This window comes from Leptodactylus fuscus, chromosome 4 (assembly GCF_031893055.1).
Source record: "Leptodactylus fuscus isolate aLepFus1 chromosome 4, aLepFus1.hap2, whole genome shotgun sequence".
In the NCBI taxonomy this organism is placed as follows: domain Eukaryota; kingdom Metazoa; phylum Chordata; class Amphibia; order Anura; family Leptodactylidae; genus Leptodactylus; species Leptodactylus fuscus.
Window position 1 is genome coordinate 79,924,520 of NC_134268.1, and position 23,352 is coordinate 79,947,871.

General features: G+C 41.0%; 1 protein-coding gene across 1 annotated transcript in view; it reads right to left on the reverse strand.

Annotated features, from left to right (window-relative positions):
- Positions 1-256: 256 nt before the first annotated feature.
- TMX3 (thioredoxin related transmembrane protein 3) overlaps positions 257-23,352 on the reverse strand; it is a 40,527-nt gene continuing 17,431 nt past the window's right edge. The window contains exons 6-16 of the mRNA XM_075270718.1: positions 22,787-22,867; positions 20,666-20,765; positions 18,893-18,970; positions 16,305-16,371; positions 11,044-11,142; positions 8,581-8,638; positions 7,335-7,388; positions 5,523-5,579; positions 3,795-3,924; positions 2,547-2,615; positions 257-1,653 (exon numbers count right to left, since the gene is read on the reverse strand). Of these exons, the coding sequence (XP_075126819.1) occupies positions 1,393-1,653; positions 2,547-2,615; positions 3,795-3,924; positions 5,523-5,579; positions 7,335-7,388; positions 8,581-8,638; positions 11,044-11,142; positions 16,305-16,371; positions 18,893-18,970; positions 20,666-20,765; positions 22,787-22,867 (1,054 nt within the window). The 3' untranslated portion in view covers positions 257-1,392. The remainder of the gene's footprint in view (positions 1,654-2,546; positions 2,616-3,794; positions 3,925-5,522; positions 5,580-7,334; positions 7,389-8,580; positions 8,639-11,043; positions 11,143-16,304; positions 16,372-18,892; positions 18,971-20,665; positions 20,766-22,786; positions 22,868-23,352) is intronic.

Here is a 23,352-nt window from a genome sequence, read left to right on the forward strand (position 1 = left end):
GTGCTTACTAAGCTCACACTTTCACCATTGTAAAAAAAAAAAACTAACAAAAAAAAGTATAATGCTTTAAAGGGGGTTTCCAGTCAGACAAAAACAGGTAAAATAAATAAGGGCCTATACCCTTACCCACCTTACCAATCCCCTCCTGTCTGCTATGATGGCCCAACTAGACAGACAAGACATAGCTTGCTGTGCTGAGATGGAGATGTAGTGTCCCAGGCAGCATAACAAAGGAGGCGGCAAGGAGAAGCTGAAGTTTGGTTCTTTTTCTGAACCATTGCCAACAATTTTAGTCCATCTGGAAATCCTATTTACAGTGAACCTGTCACATGATTTCTACTGCCTGAGGGCGGGTTCACACCAGCGCCCGGTCTCCGCTTTGCAGGTTTCCGTCTTCTGCCTGAGAAACTGGACAGGAAACGGAAACCGGCAGTCAGTTTTCAAACCCATTCACTTGAATGGGTTTGCAAAGTGTCCGCCTGTGAGCATCTTCTGCCTCTCCACGGCGAAGCCCTTTTTTTTTTTTTTTTTTTTTTAAACGGACACAAATTCGGACATGCAGAACTTTGTGTCCGGTTAAAACAAAACGGAGACCAGAAGACGCTCACGGGCAGACACTGGCTGCCGGGCTTCCGTCTCCTGTCCAGTTTCTCGGGCAGAAAACCACAAAGCGGAGACTGGGTGCAGGTGTGAACCTGCCCTTACCAGATGGAGAAAGAGAAGCTGAGCTCTATGGTGTATGGATATAAATGATTTTGACCAGGATTTCTGAAAAAGACAGTATAAATCAAGATGGGACTCTTAGAGATTGTAAGAGTCCGGCTTACCCCACCCACACAGTGATTGACAGCTTTCTGGGTTAATACAACAAAAGCTCTCAATCAGCCTGTGTAGTCAGGGTATGCAGGTGTCTAGTACTCTCTCCTATCAAACCCATCAAGTTTTACTCAGCTTTTCACCCAGAAATCCTGCCCCAAATCCTATATCAAAGAGCTCAGTTTCTCTACATCATATCCTCTCGAGAGAGAGCAAAAATCATCTGACATGTTCACTTTAATCTCAGTAGCAAATAGAACGTTAAAAAAAAAAGAAAAAAAATCAATAGCATAACTTCTGCATGAATTTAAGATTTACCCATTTTGAAGATCGTGCTATAATAAAAAACCAAAAGCTCCTTATTAGTCTTCTATTTTTAAAGGCTTTTTATTAAATTCTAGAACGTACGAGAAATAGTCTTGATGCCTTAAAAATGGAGTTGCATGCCAAGAATCAGTGAAGCAGTCCTGTCTTTTTTATTTTCTATATTTTTTTTTTTTAATAAAGCTGTGTCAGTGGTTGAATTTAATAAATAAGTTTCTTTTGGAATCCTAGTTAATCCAATTTTCATAAAAGTTAATCTTTCTTCTTTTCCAAAATATCTTTTTCTTCTTGGTCTTCATCCGTCACCTCTGAAGAATTCTCTCTAGTTTTGTCGTCTTGTTCCTCGTCGCTGCCCTCATCTGACACATTTGGATCAATGACATCTTTTCTGGTCATTTCCTCTGTGCCGTCATCCGAGTCAGCGGTGCAGATTCCGTAACACATTATGCTGATGACACCCAGTGGTAGACCGAAGAGGAAGCACCCCAGCAAAGGCGAACTTTTAAATACAGACTGGAGAAACAAAGAAGGTTACCAATGCTTTAAACTAGATAGTGCTCACAACAGCTTAACAACCCGTAATAGTAATGGGCTAAAATAATTAGTAGATCAACATTTATACAGTAGTTCATGGCAGTGACATAGATTCAAACAATCTTTCCAGTTTACTTCTCCTTGCAAAAATTTTTGTGTACAAAAAAGACTTGATAGGTGAAAAAAAGGAAACAAGTCACATTTTAACCCCTTCCCAACATCCGTAGTCACAGTATGGTAGATACTGGCCCTTTAAATATGGCACCCTTCTGAAGCCGAGAGAGCACCATAAGCAACACACTGTTTGTGGTCATTACTTTCTTTTATGCTCCCTTAGGATAGGACACCAATTGAAGATCCATGGGGGTCTGACACCCGAAACCCCCACGACCGGCTGTTTGAAGTGTCAGCGCTTCAGAGACCAAGTGACGTCACATTCATAGGTCTCATACACTGATCACAGCGGAATCCCACTCTAGTGAATGAATTGAGCTGTGATACCAAGCACAGTTACTATACAAATGTTTGGTGCTTTTCTCGGCAAGTACTGATAGCTCATGAATGGTTAAGTATCCTTTAAACTCCTTTGGGCTGAGGACCCACAGTGCAATAACGCTGCTTTTTTGTTGGAGATTTGCTGCTTTTTTTGAGCCAAAGTCAAGAATGACTACAAAAGGAAAAGGGAAATATATAGGAAACTCTTATACGTCTATCTCCTGCTCAATTCACTCCTTGCTTTGGCTCAAAAAAACTGCAGCAAAATCTGCAACATAAAAAGCTGTGTTTCTGCAACACGGGCCCTCAGCCTTAAAGAAGGTTGGTTACTTCAGTGAAACAGAATAAGTATAAACCCCAGTATACAATTCACTTACTACAACAGTAGACTTAGCATCATAAGCAACTCTTTTGATGCGCTGCAGAATTCCATCGCCACCTTGAGCCTGAAACAAAACAAAGGGATCTAGTCAGATAGAGTCTCCCCATGCACATCAATGATCCTCGAGTGGTCATACAGTGAAGGAAATAAGTATTTGATCCCTTGCTGCTTTTGTAAGTTTGCCCACTGACAAAAACATGAACTGTCCGTAATTTTAAGGGTAGGTTAAGTTTGACAGTGAGAGATAGAATATAAAAAATAAAAATCCAGAAAATCACATTGTATATATTTATTTGCATAGAGAAATAAGTGTTTGATCCCCTACCAACCATTATGATTTGGTGAGAGACAGGGATTTGGTAAGATGCTCGCTTTAAAATTTCTGATCTGGGGCAAACCCTTTAATACTGAAATCATACAGCATAGTGGCCCAGTAGTTAACACTGTAGCCTTGGTTAGAATGACAACATCTGCATGGCGTTTAGATTTTCTCCCTGCTTGAAGAAGGTTTTTTTGCTATGCAAGTAAGCGAAATTTTGTAAATAAATAAAATATGGTGTATCCTAAAGAGCATGTAGCTTCAAAGAAATTATTTTTCAGGTATGTGAGGTTATGCAAGAACAATACAGATACAGCCTTACTAATCTTTTCTGTTGGCTCAATATCCTAAGATTTGTGGCATTAGACCAGTTATAGAGAAAAAATAAAATAAAAACAAAACACGCAACTTGATAATCCTTTACCACGAGAGAGCTTTGCTACATGAGTTTATGTGTGGCCACCCAGTGGTAGTGGTGTGACTTGTGGTCCTTAAGGGATCGTTCACACGGGGCAAGAAGGGGCGGATTTTGACCTCAAAATGTGCCCCCTCACAATAGAGGTCTATGTAGACCACTAGCGTTCTTTTTTGCGCTAGTGGTGTGTTCTCGCTTGTGCAAAAAGAAGCGAGCTGCCCTTTCTTCAGACGGACTCTGTGGCTGATCAAGCTGCGGCGTCCACCTCGCGACAGCACCCTCCAGACCAGGCCCATTCATTTGGGCCTACTCCGGAGCGGGAAGCCACAACTGTCGTAAGCTGCGACAGTCGTGACAGGCGAATTTTGATCCTATTCTGACGCTTCCCACCCAAAATCAGGACCAAAATACGCAGTCACTAGCCCCGTGTGAACTAGCCCTAGATGGTGTTGCTAGTATGGTGTGAATGTGAAGTAAGGGTGGACTCATCTGTCTGAATACTAGCCTACCTCAGCGGTTCCATCCAAAATGCTGTTAATGAATTGAATCAGATCTTCGGTGTTTTCCACTTTCTTGCTTGGAAGGAAATACTGCTGATTGGATGTATTGAGAACAACAATAGTCGGCACCTGGACTTCACTGCAATAAAGACATAGAGGTCATTTTCACGCTGTTAGTAAGATCACTAGGATTATGCACAACAGGACAACATGTAACAAACAACTAGAATTCTAATGACACTTACTAATAAAGTGTTTACCTCACAAATATTTATCCACTTTCCAACTACTTGGACACCCAGCAATCATAAGAACTGGGGTCCTGAATCCCCTGCATGAATGTCACAGTAGCGTGTATGCACAAGCACCACTCTAGTCACTTCTATGGGACTGACCCAGTATTGATGATCACTGGGGTCCAGGCACATTTTTTATTCTAATATGGGGTAAGTGGGTAATTGAGAGATAATTCTGTTAATCTACATGCAGATAAGGATGCTAGAAGTAGGAGAAAGGTTTTATGGGCCATCAAACACATACACACCTTCCAAAACCCTTCAAGGATAATCAATTGACGTTACAGAATTTTTCTTTATTTTGATAGCAAAGCCTTGTTGCCCATAACATATAGCAGAGCAAATTTATCAACGTATCTATTCCCCATTTCCCATTCTTGCACAAAAGATGCAACACATCCCCAGTTCTGTGTCTTTCTTGTCACTTTCTGCAAATGTTGGTGGAGCAGAGCAGACAGCAGGGCGGGCCTGGGATGCCTTGACCTGACGGCGCATAATACAGGAATACTAGGCCAGTTCCTCACCGCCACAGACTTTCATTCTGATCGGATTTATTAATCTTGATAATTCAGGCGTGTTTGACGGCAAGCAAAGCCTTTACTATGACTGGTGTGTGAAACGCCACTCATAATAAATCAGCCACCAAAAAACATAGCCATTGAGTGTGATTTATTGAAACTTTTGTCTTTTAAATTTATACAGATGCTGGGAGCTGGAATTGGACTGGTTGGTACGAGCAACTACTCTACTTCTTGAGACTGATTTTGATAAATATATCATCCTTTAACTGAACAGCTGATGTGTAAGGATGAGGAAAGTAAGCTTCAAGCGTGTTAAAGATCTGCAAGGATTGAGGGGATATCGTCACTCCATAGGGAGAGAACCACAATTTAGGTGTGTGGAGTCTTATTAAGCCATGAGCGCTCCACTGTGCAAAGCAACATGGGAAGAATATGCAAATCTGAGTTCCATGATGTAATTAGGAAGCCAGTGCCTCAAGTATGCACACCAATAGAGGGCGCTCACTGAGACACTGCACCCAAAACTAAAGTCTCCCATGTATCAGTGAGAAACTGCCCCATTTTACTGCTGCTTACCTCTCCATCACACTGTTGCATAGGTACAGTGTGATCCCAGCTTAGGTAGCCCACTTGTCTCTGAGTCTTTTCATGATTCACCTCCTGTATGATGACGCTATATGACCTGAACCACACAGGTTCTCTTTGGTGGAGAACAGGGGATCATAGTCCTTGTGCCACACAGTAATAATAAAGATGACGAGAGTTCTGCCTCCCTAACTGTATACTTAAGGTTTCTCATCTTCCTACCAGCCAGAGATGGTAAAGTTTATTAAGCGTAAAGCTCAAAATGAAATTTCATATGGTGCAGACAGGATAGGTAATGATATACTGTAGTTATAAAAAGAAAAAAAGGGACTTACTCCATAAGTAGACTATTAATGTAATCGTTTCCATCCATATGTCCAAACTGGAAGTCTCTGAACAAAATGAAAACAAAAATAGTAAGACATTTCTGATTACAACAACCCTGAACGCATTACTATAGTGAAGATACCTACAAAATGACTCAACATTCAGGCAGGTGAGAATAAACAATGATATAAAATAAAGAAATACGGATAACTTATAGTCACCCATTCAATCTCCCGCTAGTTCGTTCCCTGTTGGTCTAGAAGTGATGTCTTACATTACTCAGGTGACCAATGCAGTTGCCAAGTGCCAAACACACCGGCGTCACTAAAGTGGTGGCACTGTATTGGCTGTAGATTGTACAGATAGATATAATGTATAAAATACCACTGCCGAACTCAGATTTTCATACATCCCAGACAACCTCTTTTAAGGCTAAAGCCCCACATTGCGGAAACGCAGCTTTTTTTGTTGCAGATTTTGTTGCAGTTTTTTGAGCCAAAGTCAGGAGTGGATTGAGCAGAAGGGAGAAGTATAAGAAGCTTCCTATATATTTCCCATTCCTTTGCAGCCATTCTTGGCTTTGGCTAAATCTTCAACAAAAAAAGCTGTCTTTCCACAACGTGGGGCCTCAATATAAAGACGTTTTTCCACCAAATTACATCTATCACTTAATACTCCTATTGTCTCAAACCTTAAACCAAGGTCCCCCTATAGAGACTGCACTGTCACAAGCAGCCATACTGTATGGATAGGAATTCCTTAGTTTACCAATCCTCAGGCCTCCTGTTTTCTGAGCACATCTGCAGGCTTGTCTATGCTCATACGCTGTCAGAGAGCCGAAGAGGCTGTGTGTAAGTGTCTGTCCCTGACAGGAGAGACGCTTGTCACAGGCAGATAAACAGCATTGTCTTGTGTCTGACAGTAAGGCTACATAGAAGGAGCAGCAGATGTGCTGGAGGAGACAGGAGACCTACAGAATACGACAAGAACAGTCTGTCCTGAACACAATTGACAGCACAATGACACAGAGGAATGCATGACAGGACTGTATCATTAGAAAAAAAAATATGTTTAAATCTAAACATAATATTATATTAGAAAACACCTACCTAGCTATCTATCTATCTATCTATCTATCTATCTATCTATCTACCCATCTACCTATCCTTTCTTCTTGCTCCTACAGCATATTACGAATTTTCTGACGGTGCGTACCCTGTCACTGAATTGTTGATAATTTAGGAGGAAATGAATTTGATCAACCAGCACGCAGGTGTAACATATACCATGCAACACATTAAATGTCACGTTTAAGTTAACATTTGCAACTTCTGTTCTTAACAGTGGCTATATTGATCAGAGAAGGGAGATGGATGGATATGGGGGATTTTTACAGTTTATCATGTCTACACCTCATGTATTTCTACACATTTTCAACTGTTTTTAAAAGTGGTTTTCTTTTTTCTAATATTGATGACCTTTTTCATCATTGAAGTCTATTGGATACACTGCAGTATCTAAAGGCGATGCTACACTTTGTACTGTAAGTGAGCAGTATGGCTCTGAGCATGTAAACATTACTGGGAGCTGTGCGGTCTCTGGGGATCCTGACTGTCAGACTCCCACAGATCTAATATTGACGTTGTATCCTATATAGGTCATCTATATTACAAAAATAGATAATCCCTTCAATTACCCGTTAGTTATCTGTTAGTTTGGTGTATGGTATCACGGTGATGCTGGTCTCCTTTGCTACCTTAAAGAACCTGAACTAAACAACTACAGTAATAGAGTTGCATACAAACAAAATGAGGACTTACCTGTGAAAATGATCTCTGTAGTCTCTTGCTACTTCTTGAACAATCGACTTCAATCTATAGAATCAAGGAACGTGAAACAGAAACAATATATAATTTGCCAGATAATTTGCCTTTTTATATAATTCTATACAATACAAATTTACTTTTAAGTAACCACAGCAGGGCCCTGTATAGTTTAATAACACTGCGCCCGGGTGAAAGTATCTACACTCAAATTTCCCTCAGCTTTTAGGCCACAGAAGCTTTAGAAACAGGTCAGGGTTCTTTCCTCCATGTCTCTGTCAATCCAGAAAAGCTGGGGAAAAGGCTGCAGGATGCACATGACATTCTCAGAGGCTGCATGGCATCCACAGGCCGCATGTCTGAGACGCCTGTAATACACATACCCAGAAATTCTGTTTTAGAAACCATCAATTGGTATTGATGCATCTGTAATTCTAAATGTCTCTACTTAGTTCCTGGAGTAGACAGTGGACTGTGGGATTGTTTGTCCGATTAATAATTTAATATATTCTGCAGCTCAGGTTAACACAGAGAATTTGGTATTGTCAAGTCTGTGATAACCTGGGCTATAAACTATAATTTTATTTTACCTGTTCATGGTGAATACCATAGAAAAACTCTATGCCAAAAAATGCTGGTTTTGCTCATCCAGCCATGTTTAAAAAAAAAAAAAAAAAACTAAATAAAAAAAAAAAATACTGAAAAGCCTGCACACATAAAAATAAGAAAAAGTGTGGTGAAACAAAAAGAAAGGATAAAAAAAAAAAAAAGTTTGTATGTAAAGTAGTGAAACACTAAAAATATAAACATATTTGGTATCACCATCATATATCTGTATTTTAATAATGCTACTGAAAAAAACAAGTCTCTATATGTCTTACAATGCAATATAAAAAAAAATAATAATAATTTGTGGTCCTTAAATATCTACTCCAATCTCAGCCACACATGGTATCCAGTCCCCGGACCGCTGATGCATTCACTTCTTTAAATTAAGCAAGGTTTGACTTCCTAAAAAGTGAAAGCATCGGCGGCAAGGCCTGGATATGGCTATAGTGGCATCCAGTACATCATGTGGCCCAACCCAAATAATAATACAATCACTATACAGCAGAAGGAACTTTTTATGGACAGAACAAGATGTGAAAATGAAAAATAGAAAAAGATTATCTATTATCAGGGAAAAGGAGCTTCACATGGAGAGTGCAGCATATTAGGAGTTAACGGTCACTGAGCTCCTCACCGTGTATGTTCAACTGAATTGTTCTTTTCATCAATAACTGCAACAGCCACAAGTTTTCCTGAAGAAAGATAAACGTAATATAAAAGGTGCACAAAGTAGTACAAGCTTATTTTTTTCCTTTCTTTTCTGGCCTGTTAGAAAGGTGCATAATGTAAGGGCCTGGATGCCTTTCTTGAACAGAACTATATTACGGGTTATAGACTCTAGATATTAAGGACACGTTGAGCCAGGGTATTTATACTGACTGTCAGATTGGAGTCGGGAAGGAATATTTTTCCCCTGAAAAAGGGCAATTGGCATGAGCCTCATGTTTTTTTTTTTGCCTTCCTCTGTTGGGGATTGTAGGGTTATTGGTTGGACTTGATGGACTAATCTCTTCATCTAACCTCATCTACTATGTAACTATACAACTCTTAAGGGGGGGGTTGGTCGCCACAGTGAAGCATACTAAGGCTAGGTCCACATCTGTGTTGCAGTCTCTGTAGAAATGCTGTCTAAAACTGACAGAGAATAAAGGTCTGCACAGACTGAATCTGACGGACCTCATTATAGTCTATGGGGTCAACGTATGTTGGCAGATAACCGATTTTTTTAGCGGACAGGCTCTCCATCTTTTAGACCCGAATGATGGAGAGACAAACGCTAATATGAACCTAAGGTAAACCAGCAACACAGTTAGATAGGTCACCTAAATGTAGCGATTCTCATTCCTGTACATATATATTTTTCCACATCAAAAGTAGAAGTAGCCATTAAGCATAAAATGGATACATGCAAACAAAATGGGAGGATTAGAAATTCTGTATAGATCCTGATGCATATGAATGGAACACATTCTACTAAATACTACCAGACCTCAAAAGCATATGGCACCCAGGTGTTTTAGTTAGTAAGTAAGTGAGAACAGATAAAATTATTCATTCGGGAGTTGGAAACACTACTAAGGTGCAGTTTAACCATTTGGATCAATCTGGACAACAGACGCAATAAGTAAATAATAAATAATAATAATAAAAAAGTTTGTCATTGATTTTTTTTTTTTTTTTTTGTGGGACATAAAAGTGTTCTTTCAAGTAGGGACTCATAACTTTTCACTGATTAGTCAAAATGGGATCAGTTTTATCCCTTTACATTGTATATTTCTGTATATACATACCGTATTTTTCGGACTATAAGACGCACCTAGGTTTTAGAGGAGGAAAATAGGGAAAAAAAATTTGGAAGCAAAAAATGGTAAAATATTTAATATATGGGAGTTGTAGTTTTGCAACAGCTGCAAGGCCACATTGACAGGTGACCCTGCAGCTGTACGGGGATGCATAGAGTGTTTTTTTTTTTTTTGTGGGGCCAGAAGTACTTTTTAGTTATACCATTTTGGGGAATATCTATTGCTTAGATCACCTTGTATTGAAAAAAAAACCCGGTGGTTTATGATATATGATTTTCTACTTTTATATATATATTCTAGGGACAGGAGGTGATTTAGAACTTTTATTTATTTCATATTTTTAAAGCTTTTTTTTTTTTTTTTTTACTATTTTATTCCCCCCCGGGGGCTTGAACCTGCGGTCACTTGATTGCAAGTCCCATAGACGGCAATACAACTGTACTGCCGTCTATGGGACATTCTGTCTATTAGTATTACGGCTGGTCATAGACCCAGCCGCAATACTAATACAGCAGTGACAGGCCTGGGAGCCTCATTAGGCTCCCTGCTGTCACCCGAACAGGTCGGCTCCTGCGATATCGCCGCGCAGGAGCCGGCCTGCAACTTCACAGGTACGGGGCCGGTGGGGACCGGCCCCAGGGGAGAAGGGACCACCGATACTGACCCGGCATCCGCTGTACTAGACAGGCGGATGCCGGCAAAGGATAGACGCCATCACAGGTGCCGGGGCCTGAGACATCGCTACGCTCCTCTGCCCTGCATGAAGCCAGCGGCGGGGGGACGGAGGAGCGAAATAGCATCACTCCTCCCGCTGCTGGCTTCATGCAGGGCAGAGGAGCGCAGCGATGTCTCAGGCCCCGGTGTCTATCCCTTGCCGGCATCCGCCTCTCTATTACGGCGGGTGCCAGGCGCCACATTCGGTCTATAAGACGCACCCTTCTTTTCCCCCCAAATTTGGGGGAAAAAAAGTGCGTCTTATAGTCCGAAAAATACAGTATATATCCTACATGTAAGATTTAGCTATCTGCTTGAAAAATCGGACATCTTTGTAAACGGGCACTTAAGGACACCCACGGACAGTAAAGGACACTGCATAATGTCCCATTTAAAATTATGCAAATTGTAAGCGGACACAGCTAGTGTCCGATGCTAAAATTTTGCGCGGACACTAGCTGTCGGAGATCGACGCTAGTGTGAACCCAGCCTAATGATTATGAATAAATGTTGTTTTTCTATTCTACCACAGGTGTCTAAATACTTATTGGTAGACAGTGTATAATACTTTGAAGTATTACCTGTGTCACCCAACTCATACAATGTAAATCCATCGACATGAAGGTACCCCTCGAACCTCTCCTTATTAACCCAGCTTGATAAATCACCATCTTCATACTCTACACAGAATAGAAAAACATATGTTTAGAATAACATTGAAAATGACAATGCAATACATATTGTATTATAGAATGGCTATATAAGTGTTTGGAGGTCTGCAGACATTGAATATGAAAGAGTTGGCCTAAGGAAATAAGGTACCGTATATACTCGAGTATAAGCCGACCCGAATATAAGCTGAGACCCCTAATTTTACTACAAAAAACTGGGAAAACTTATTGACTCGAGTATAAGCCTGGGGGTGGGCCCACCATTGCAGATAAAAAGTCTGGTCATGTGCACTGCAGCTTAGTAACTCCATGGGGATCATAGTAATAGCAGTTAACCCCATCATGTCCCTCACATTAACCCCCTGTGTGCCTCACATAAGTGTTACTGATATGTGGGTCATATAGAGGTAATAATTAGGTATCTTCATAATTAAGGTCCTTCATTAGTACCCTCATGTGTCTCACATATTAGTAATCCTTATATGGGGCACACAGGGGTTAATATGAGGGGCACGATGGGGTTAACTGCTATTAATGTGAGGCACATGGAGTTCCTGACACTAAATTAATAACCCCAAATGCCTTACATTAATAGGCAGAGTAACTAAAGGAAGGTCCCTGTGTGTGTCACTTTACTGTAGCTTCCTCCATACAACAGACATCTTCCATAAGCCACAATGAATCCTGGCTACTCATCTGCAGGGTAGATGCTAAATCCTAGTGTGCTAAAGGACCTCTGATGACGTCATGACCATGCGATCGGACTCTGGTGTGGGGGGAGCTACTAGGATTTAGACTCAACCTTATCTGCAGATGTTACATACCAGTGGCTACAGGACCTTTGATGACATCACAGTCACGTGACCTCATGACAAGCCAATCACAGAGCAGTAGCACTAAAGGACCTCCCCCTTCCAAGTCCTTCCAGTTTTCTGTGCTCCGTGGACCCCGACTCGTGTATAAGCCGAGGAGAGCTTTTTCAGCATGAAAAATGTGCTGAAAAAGTCGGCTAATACTCGAGTATATACAGTATGTATAGCAAACATTCACAATTCTAAAACTGTAATATACAGACCTAGACAAGTAGAGAAAGAAAACCACTCTAAACACTGATGTACATGTACAGAATTCTTGTTTGCAGGATATCCAATCTGATCGCTTCTTGGGGACAAGAAAGAAGTTGTAAATTTGCTAACACCTTACGGGGCTCTAGGGGGAAACAAAGTCCTAGAAGTTCCTTCTGTTGATGTGCATGCAAACATCCTAACTACGTAACTATTTACACTGGGAACACGTGTATCAAGGTAGCTGTCACTATTGTTCCATTTCACAGTTTCACTTTCCTGAAAAAAACCCGCCCACAAAAATCATTACATAAAAAGTCAGTCATAAGAGAAATGTTTTACAGTCAACGTACAGCTGCAAGATGATTTCCAGGAGTATACTATGTGCAATGGTCAGTTACATGACCGTTCTCGCTGTTATTATGTAAGTACAAGATATCTATAACATAGGGGGAAAACAATATACATTTATATATACGTTCTATAACAAACTTATGGTTCTATTCTTATTTTTATCTGTGTTTTGCCTCTTAAAAAAGGGGGAGGTATTTTTTTTTTAAATACTAAGCCATGGAAAGTGACCCCTTCTTCCCCAACAAACAAACCAAAAAAAACAGCTCAAGTATCTTCCAGCTTGGATAGGTCCTGCTGCTCCGGTGTTTTTTTTTTTTCTGGCATAAGTACGCACTGCACGTGACTTCTGAGACCAATCTTCAGCCTCAGCTCCTGTGTCTTTTCCCTAGGCTGCTGATTGGTATGGAACACGGGACTTCCAACAAAATAAGACAGCGGAACAGCAGGACCGCACCAGGTTGGGCGTTACTGGAGCACTTGGACAGGCGAGTATGTTTTTTCTTTTTTCACATTCCACGGCTAAATATAGTTACATGGTTAGAATGGATGAAAAAAAGACATATGCGACATAACACTCTATGCATTACCATATTTTTTATTCATTTTATTATCTTTAGATTAATAAAACACTGGTGGTGCCAAGAAATTCTGCAAGTTCAAATTATAACCAAGCCTCACAAGAAAATGCTTAAACTGCAGATCAACTGCAGCAATGCTAGAATAATAAATACTTTGAAGCCCCATCAGTTTAGTCTGTCAGGTAACATCAAACAGGAGGAGACAACCGTACACAATACACTTATGCTTGAGTTTCTATTTTCGGTGAAAGACATGTTACCATTTGATTCACCAGAAGTTAAAGGAATGGTCAATGAAATCCTTTTACAATTGGAAAAAGAAAGGAGGATGTTGGCTTATTTCCCTGCGATGAAAAGTGAATCATTTCAAATCTACCTGTTCAAAGAATGCTGCTTGTTGGACTTGACTAAGTGAGCACAAAAGCGGTAAGATTGGGCCTGGCCTTTAATAGTTTATCCATCCGTGAATAGAATGGAATGTCCCATCTGCAATCTACCATCGCCACACAACTGGCTATCCTACATGACATGTAACATACTCAAGATCTAGAAAACAGAAGATGCAGAAGCACTAAGCGAGGACTACCAGTGGAGATGAACCTAGAAGCCATCTTCATTCTGATCTTGGGTACCGCTGCTAAAATAAAGCTTAAGCTGAAACCTAGAGGCACTTCCTCAAAACTAACGGGTAGTCATATGAATTTATGATTCTGTATATTCATTATAACACCTTGAAATAAAAATCAGACTTTATGTATATATAACACCTTGAAATAAAAATCAGAGTTTATGTATATCAACAGGATAATGTTTGAGTATCTATTCAAGCTAACATAAAGAGCCACCCCATTACTAGTATTGCAGATAACACTACTTAAAGGATCCCATCATTCACACATGTTTTTTTTAGGTACCACGTCGGAATAGCCTTAAGAAAGGCTAATCGTCTCCTACCTTTCGTGGTCTTCTCCGCGCCGCCGTTCGCCTAAAATCACGGTTCTTGTCGGTATGCAAATTAGCACTTTCATAGCAATGGGGGCGGGCCCCAGCGCTCAGACAGCACTGGGGGCATCCCCAATGCTTCGAGAGAACTCTCTCCAGCGCCGCCTCCATCTTATTCAGCAGCGGCCTCTTCTTCGGGCGGTGGCTTGTAACTTCTAGGCCTCAGGCAGAGCAGACTGCACATGTCCGCAGGCCATGAAAAAAATGGCCGCTTGCAGAGTATTGTAAGCGGCCATTTTCTCGTGGCCTGTGGGCATGTGCAGTCTGATCTGCCCGAGGCCTAGAAGTTACAAGCCACCGCCGGAAGAAGAGGCTGAAGAGGACGTTCCTGATGAAGATGGAGGCAACACTGGACAGAGTTCTCTCGCAGCATTGGGGACGCCCCCATTGCTGTTTGAGCGCTGGGGCCCGCCCCCAGTGCCCGTGAGAGAGCTAATTTGCATACCAACAAGAACCAGGATTGTAGGCGAACGGCGGCACGGAGAAGACAACGAAAGGTAGGAGACGAATAGCCTTTCTTAAAATAGTGTGTGAATGATAGGATCCCTTTAAAGAGGACTTTTCACGTCCTCAGGGAACATACGGTGTAATACACCGCTAGAAAGCCGACAGGAACCCCCCCAGTACTCGTCTATGGACGAGAACTATCATGAGTAGTGGAGGCGTTCCTCTCCGCTCAGTGTCATCGCTGGGCGGTAAGGAACGTCCCCTCTCACAGTACAGCGCAATAGAAACTACTGTGAGGAGGGACATTCCTAATAGACTGTCAGAAACGCCCTTCTGACAATGAAGAGCTACGGTACCGGCATCGATTGCTCTTCAGTGAGGGTGCAGAACAGGAAAGTCGATAGTGCGCTGAATTCAGCGCACTGTTGGCTTTCTAGAGGTGTAGTACACCGCATGTGACCTGAGGACAGGGCTGTCGGCAAGGTTGGGACCTATTTTGAGTAAAGTCATAAAAAAAGTTACAATCTCAGACTTCAAAATACAATAAATTACATTACACAATTTTTAATATTGTATAACTAATTAGATGCATAGTAGGGCTGAGCGATTATGGCCTAAATTCACAATTAATTGTGCATTTTATCTCGATTACGATTAGAAGTGATTATTTAGGTCATGACCTTTTTAAACCATGCCCCTTATAACCCAGTATGAGTATGTATTAGGCATACCTAGTGCAATATGTCTTGCGAGTTTCACTTGGCGGTGTCGTTTGGACTATATACAGCCAGACCAAAACTGCTATTACACTGTAGGTCTCTTCAGACCTCAGAGCATAATAAGCAGTGGCCCAGGGGAGGTGATCAAACATAAATCAGGATTACTCATCTCTTCTGGGCTCTGGTGCAACTCCCTGCTGTCTTTGTCAATTCCAACTGATGGGTCATATAGCGATGGAATGCTTGTGTCTAGGCGTCACAACACCACTTGTCCATCTGAGGCCCAAACACAGGTCACATTGGTCCCTGACATCACTCAGGAGCACCAAAGACAGCAGGGAGAGACCGTGCTGCAGCCCAGGAGAGGTATGTAACGTTGTTTGATCAACTCCCCTGGGCCTCGCAAAGTTCACATAAATACTGATCACATAGTTCAGCTTTTATGCCTCTACTATATTACCAGCCATATAGCACAACTTGTGCATGTAAACAATCTGAAAAATAGTTTCAACACTCGGGCATAGGCGCAGGTATTGGGTTCATTGGGTGTGCGGTATCAAGTAAGGAGACCTTGGAAAATATTTCCACGGGTGTGTGCATTCATGCCAGTTTACATGCATAGATTAATCATGAATAGCTACCTATGAGGGCTACTACATACCAAACCTTTACTGTTATTTGCCGTAGAAATATTTGGGGTAACCACCTCCTTTTAACTCTGCGGATTATACATTTATTTACTAATTCTTTATAAGATTGTCAGTGAACAATGGTCTCAATCATTTTCTCTTTGTCCCTTTAACATTGCAATGCTGTCTCCCAAGTCTTTTACGTAGTATATTGTACTTAATAAACATATATATTTTATCTTATTTCGTGCATTGCCTTTTTCTTTTTTCGGTTTGATATGCCTCTACCATATGCAGCTTTCAGGTATGGCAGCAGCTTTAACTTCTGTTGGACATTTATTTATAAAAGAGATACAATATGTTAAATTGAGATCTCACCATCATAAATAAAATAAGTAGAGTCTTTAAACACCAGGATAGCCGGAACCTCATTCAGTGTGACGTACTAAAAGACAAAATGAAGGTATGCCACATGAAACCCAAGCAAACAACTTTCTTCACCTACATATCTCTAGTGTTGCAGCATTTTTGTTGCATCACGGCACTCCATTGAGAATAAACTACAGTGCCCAGAAAGGAACATGTTACATCAACAATAATAATGTACAGAAGAACCCTTGCAAAAGACCTGAGTGCTGGAATTCTGTATATCATTGCTGTATTGTAAGCTTACACTACTGCACAAGATAAAGAGGTATTGCTATGATTTTTTTTTTCCATTCATAATGTACTCATTTACCAAACATATATAATTCAGCCAGTATTACGGTACCTTTTTTAGTTATTCCTTAATATCTGAATCCTTCTCGGGTCACTCTCACTGTGACCAGATAAACTATACATGGAATAATGCACAGGTCAGATATTATTCAAAGACAGCAAGCAGCTTTACTGACAGTGCTCATGCTCTTTTGCTGCGTCATGACAGAATGGTAATTGCTGGAATATAGAAGGCATCTGCATGTATCTGCTATTTGTTTGCAGGTTAGTGTTCTTCTTCTATGAGAGTCACTTGGGCTGTTCTAGGCCATTTGTTTGCTCTTGTACTCCTGGTAAAATTGCATGTAAATAAACCAAACTAGTTGTAATGGAGAGGGGAGTGGGCAGACTGCTCCTTATTACGCACACCCACAGCCTCAAAGGAAGATGCAAAATGTGCTTCAGTCAAAATAGATACAATAGCAGCAGAAACAACCTTGTAACACTAGCTAGATTACAGTACAGTGACATTTGGATGTAAAATGTGTGACAGAAAATAATGGAAAGAAATGATGTTAGAAATACAAGGATAAAGTATTGTCAAAACAGCTGAACTTTCCTAATTTCAATAAACTGTATCTAGTAGCTTGAGAGGCACAAACGGTTATTGGGCCCTCTATCTGTGGCTCTCTCACTGTTGGCAGACTGAGATATAATTGTATTGTGCTACCTGAGATTGGGGACTACTGGATTCGATTCTAAGACCAATACATCCATGAATCTGACAAAAGGTTTATGAAATGGAAATGTTACGGGAAAAAAGTAAGTGCTCAGCCCCCTTGGTGGGCTCTTATCTTGTTTGCAACTATATAACAGCAAAGAGGTGTGCTGACTCTTTTATTATTATTATTATTTAACGGTGCTACTCTTTTAACATAAAAAAACCTCACTCACCCCTCCCCAGACCCCATTTCCAGCAGTGACAGCGCTGGTCCTCAGTGTACAGGTGCTCCAGCGGATGTCACTAGTCACCTGACGTAGTATTTGTGCTGAGTGACTGCTGCAGCCAATCACAAGCCTCAGGGTGACCTCTTCAAAAATGGCAAGTGGCAAATGGCATTATGACATGCAGTTTGTGAACAGATGACCGCTGAGGCCTGGCAGAAACAGCTGGGGAACCTATAATCTCAAGACCAGAGAGGGGAGTAATATTTTATTCTACATTTATGAGCACCTCTGCAGCAAATAATTAAAAACAAATGTTAGAACACCCCTTTAGTCTAAATACTATATTTAAATATTCCAGCCAAAAACATCTGACAGCACATTACTTCGCAGAGGTAAGAGTCTAAAACTGCATATCCATCAATTCCCTAAAGTATTACTGTCATTCAGAAGAGATCCAAAATAGGAGTTTAGTAAAGAATTGCATTGCTCGACTCCTTTACATCCAAGTACAGGTTAACAAGTGAATACAAATCCCTGGAGGTCCTTACATTTCTATCTCATCTGATCAATAGAGAAGATACAAAAAGTAGCCTTTAAAACTTTATTCAGGAAATACAGACAGTGAGAGGAGATTGAACAGATACATTGTCTCCTGCCTCACCTTGCAGTAGCAGCATTGTCAGCCATGTAATGTATTTAATTACTGTTTACGGCCATTTTTTTTTTAAATATAAGTTAGTTAAAACACTTTATTGCCAATGTATTTATTTAATTGTTAAAGACTTGCCTGGTTATTACTTTCTAGTGTCTTCACACAAACACAGGAACTTCTATAAATTGTGGGGGAAGTAGCTCAGTATCTATCTATCTATCTATCTATCTATCTATCTATCTAATATCTATCTCCTATCTCTATATCTCTTATCTATCTATCTATCTATCTATCTATCTATCTATCTATCTATCTATCTATCTATCTATCTATATCTTACTATCTAATATATATCTCCTATCTATTATCTATCTATCTCTATATCTCCTATCTATCTATCTATCTATCTATCTATCTATCTATCTATCTTAATCTCTTTAATACGTGTCCCTTATAAACTATATAAGTAGATACATGGTGTGCTGCTTTTTCCAATAAAAGGACATTTTTCCATCCATACAAGTTGCTGACAGACCGGATTGTTTTTTCTATTGCAAACCCTTTTGCCTGGAGAGGAGTTTCTGCCGTGCAATTTATGGGATGATCCCCAGATTTGCTGGTGCTGCTACAATTGTTGTTCTTTAAAAATATACAAGTAGATATTTACCTCTGGCAAGACGTCTTCTGAAGCAGAAAAGAAGTATGTATACACAATAAGTTCAGACGCAACTTCAATGAATTTTTCCTGTGAAAAGAAATATTGTAAAATGACCGTAAACAAGAAAATAAAAGTCTATGCAAATTCTTGCCATGAAAAACAGTTGTGGTTAGGACTGGGCAATTCAAAAAATTTTGATTTAGTTATTGCAGTATTTGCCTGCAGTTTCATTCGGACCGGAAATGTCCGAACAATAATTGCTGTAAGCACAGAGTGATAGGAATGAGTGGAGAAACTGACTTCCTGTCCACACATGAGAAGATGTCTTATCACTAGTCACATGACACAGCTGAGGACCAAAAGGCAGTGGGTAAGTGACAAATCTAGTCACCATTAAAGAGGACCTTTCATGGTTTGGGGCACAGGCAGTTCTATAACACCCTTCTGACAGTCAGTCAGGTACGTCCTTCTCCACAGCAGCGCCTATCGCGCTGTACAGTGTGACCGGGGAGGAACGCCCCCTCCCTCTGCTCACAGTGCTCGTCCATAGACGAGTATTATCAGGAGGGGAGGGGGCGTTCCTCCCCACTCACACTGTACAGCGCAATAGGCGCTGCTGTGGAGAAGGACGTACCTGACTGACTGTCAGAAACGCCCTTCTGACTGTAAAGAGCTACGGTACCGGGACTGATACCTCTTTACCCGGGGGAACAGATTGGGAAAGCCGACAGTGCGCTGAATTCAGCGCACTGTCAGCTTTCCAGCAGTATATAAAACTGCCTGTGCCCCAAACCATAAAAGGTCCTCTTTAAGAAGACTGCTTGCACTACCATTTACATAACGTGCCTTTCTGAATGCTAATTGCTGAATTACTTTAGTAAGATCTTTCTATCAGAATATAAAGCCATGCTAAGAATTCCGGGTTAGGAATATGCAAATAAGACCTCATTGGTGAAAACAAGTAATTTGCTCCCAGCGTTACTTATTGGGCAGCTAACTTACAATAGGTGGCACTAAGGCAAATTCTTTTTTTCCCAGCGATGAGGTGGAATATTTGTATACTCCTAACACAGAATGCTTAGCAAGGCATGCATGATCTAATAAGTCCTGTACCAGTCTCTCCCTAATGAGAGACATTGCCCCTTCTGACCCACAATGAGACCTCTCACCATCAGCCAGTGCCATACTCTGCACTGATAACAGGCAAAAGGCTTGAAACAGATGGGAACCTCTTCCTTATAGAGGAGCTTGGGTATTATTCCCAGATTAGGCCTTCGGTTTCTTTTGAGAATCGGTCATCTATAGAGAGATACTTTCCAATAGGTGGAGCTAGGGGCAAGTTCCTCTTTTTTTTTTTCCACCAATGAGCTCCTATTTACATCTTACTTATCCAGGATATAAAGAGAATACAGCTATCAACTCTTTCATGTCTTCTATATGACAGTCCATTACTGCCTGTGCCTGTAAAAACACACTGGCATCTGTTAGGGCACACCTATTAGTAAATGACACACTAGCTGACACTGATCGTAAACAGTCAAGGGGGCCTTTATTAGGACCAACCACCTTCTCCCCTTTTCTGCACCATGATAAGTAGTCAAGATGAAAGTTTTCTCTCACCCCAGTCATTACTGTCAATCACATTGATAATGCCTCACCAGATCGTACAGGCACATCTATTACATGTCATTAATACAAGCACAGAATTAACTAATAATACAGAACAACCCGCCAAACTGCACAACCTGTTTTCTTACCATACATAACAATGCAATGACTCACCTTCAGGGTTGATTCAACACCAACATACACAAACAGCACACGATGACGTTTTTGTACGTGATCAAACATCTGTTGGCTTGGGAGGGGTCGAATTAATGGCCTGGAAATGGATACAGTTATAATGTAAAATTAATTGAAAGGGAACCCGCCAGCTCAATTTAAATCCCCCAAAACCACCATCGATTCTGCACAGGGCATCCGATGTGTTGTCCAACTGTGAATTTAGCTGGACGAGTACAATTGGGTGGGCCACTCCTCACAGCTTAGCGTCATCGCTAGGTGGTAAGAAACACCTGTTCTGACAGTACAGGGCTATGGACGAATACAGTTGGGGGGGGAGGGGGCGGCGTTCCTCACAGCTTAGCGTCATCGCTAGGTGGTAAGGGACACCCCCTCTGACAGGGCTATGGACGAGTACTGCTGAGGGAGCGCTTGTCACTGCCCAGCTAGACTCTCAGGAACGCTCTTCTGATAGTGGGCAGAGATTGGTACCGTCATAACAGCACTAATATCTCCAGCCACCGGGCATATAACAGGAAAGCCGTCAGTGCGCTGAATTTAGTGCACTGTCCGCTTTCTAGGGGTATATAAAACCACATGTGCCTGAGGACATGAAAGGTTCTCTTTAACATAATACTATTTTAGCTATACCTGCTTTTGTTGCTATAGTAGAGAATTTCAGACTATATTTATAAATTACTAGCCTCTGCCCGCGACTTCCTCTGTGTGTTCTTGGCATCGATGATCCGCCTATATTCAGCAAATTGCTGCTGTCGATGGTTTGCCTGCTCCAGTGTTTTGGCAGCTCTAAGGGTGCGTTCACACAATGTAACGTACTGCGTGATGTGGCACGTATACGGCGTGTGAGAGTTTGCGTGCCGTAAACGCTCCCATTCATTTCAATGGGAGTTAGGATCGTATATGCCGCTTTATTTTGTGGCCGTGATTTTGCGTTGTGTGAATGCACCCTTAAGCTGTCCTGCTGCTAAACCTATTCCTCGCAGCGTGCCTGTGATTGTTCCGGCATCTCTGCAGCTCGCTGGGAAGCCATTTAATGAGCATGCTGTTGGCGTGGATGATCCGCATGCTCCGGCAGATCTCAAGCTGGCCTGGCGCTGAAGTTGTTCTTTGCACCGTGCCTATAATTGTTTCGGCATCTCAGCAGCTCACTGCGACACCATATAATGAGTGTGTTGTTGACAACGATGTTCCCCCTCAGTTCCGCTTGAGGAGAAGTCTGTGACTTCTGGCTACCTTCATAGCGCTCGTTGTTTGCGTCAAATTACATTCTCTTTTTTCAGGCATGTTTAAAATTGACAAAACGCCAATTTGAATTAAAGGGGCTCTATCAGCAAAATTTTGCTGTATGAGCCGCACATATGCGTGAATAGCCTTTAAAAAGGCTATTTAGGCACCGTTAATCTTATTTTAAACCCCCGTCCCGTTTTAAAATAAGACTATAAAAACATATAGGTAAATCACTGATTGGATTTGAACGGAAGAGGATGAAGAAGAAGCCGGGGAAGAGCCAGGACTGGAGGGCGTTGCCGAAAGAAGAAGAAAGAAGAAGTAGGCGTGCCAGAAGATGACATTGGATCGTGCATGCAGGGTGCACATTCAAGTATGATTTACCTATATGTTTTTATAGTTTTATTTTAAAACGGGATGGGGGTTTAAAATAAGATTAGCGGTGCCTGAATAGCCTTTTTAAAGGCTATTCACGCATATGTGGGGCTCATACAGCAAAATTTTGCTGATAGAGCCCTTTTAAAGGTGTTTGCCCATGTCAGTTTGTGTGCACTGCCTGGAGCAGATCAGATAATATACAAATGCATGTACACAAATCACTGAGGGTTAGTGTGTGTTTACACAGAGAGATAACAGCTGGGACCTGAGATAAGCTGCTGCAGGAGCAGTGTAATATAGTATGTGAACATAAATTCATAACAGTCATGAAGCCATGTCATTTACTGGGATAAAAAGTAGCCTATGTTTTAATCGAGGTTACAAACTATGTGCTGAATTTCATTCAACTCCGTTCAGCTGTTTTTGCGTGATTGAAGAACAAACATCCAAACTTTCACATTTATTATATAATATTAGTAGAAAATGCCCACTTACCCTGCAACTCTATTTGCAAATTCAATGATATCCTCCTTTGTTCTAGGACCACGATAGTTGTAAGCCATCTCACCCTTTAACCTGTGCATTACAAAAACAGATAAGCTCTTTAGAATGAGTCAGTGTGCTATCCATTAAAACGACAGATTGCACACAACAAGTATATAACCGAATAAATAGGTTTTCAATATGTACTTACAGTCTTGCAATAAATAAGTTTTTTGGAAGTTTTTTCCCTACTCTGTCTGGTAAGATACCATATAACCAGCTTACACTGTAAACCTTACTCTTTATAACTTACGTAAACAATCAATACAAATAAAAACAGACAAAACAGTATCTTACAGTGTCAAGGGGTTTTAACATTGTTTCTGCCGGGTGTGTGTAAAGGTAGATACTTTAGATAGCAGACAGGAAGGTGTTCATTTGGCCATCATGTAGTCTTCCTCCAATCTCCCAATAAGTAAGTGTGTGAGACTAAGCATGTGTTCTGAATAAGAAAAGTAGTGAATGCCGCTCTCAAGAACCTGGGAACACACCTATACAGACTAAATGTTCTGCATGTA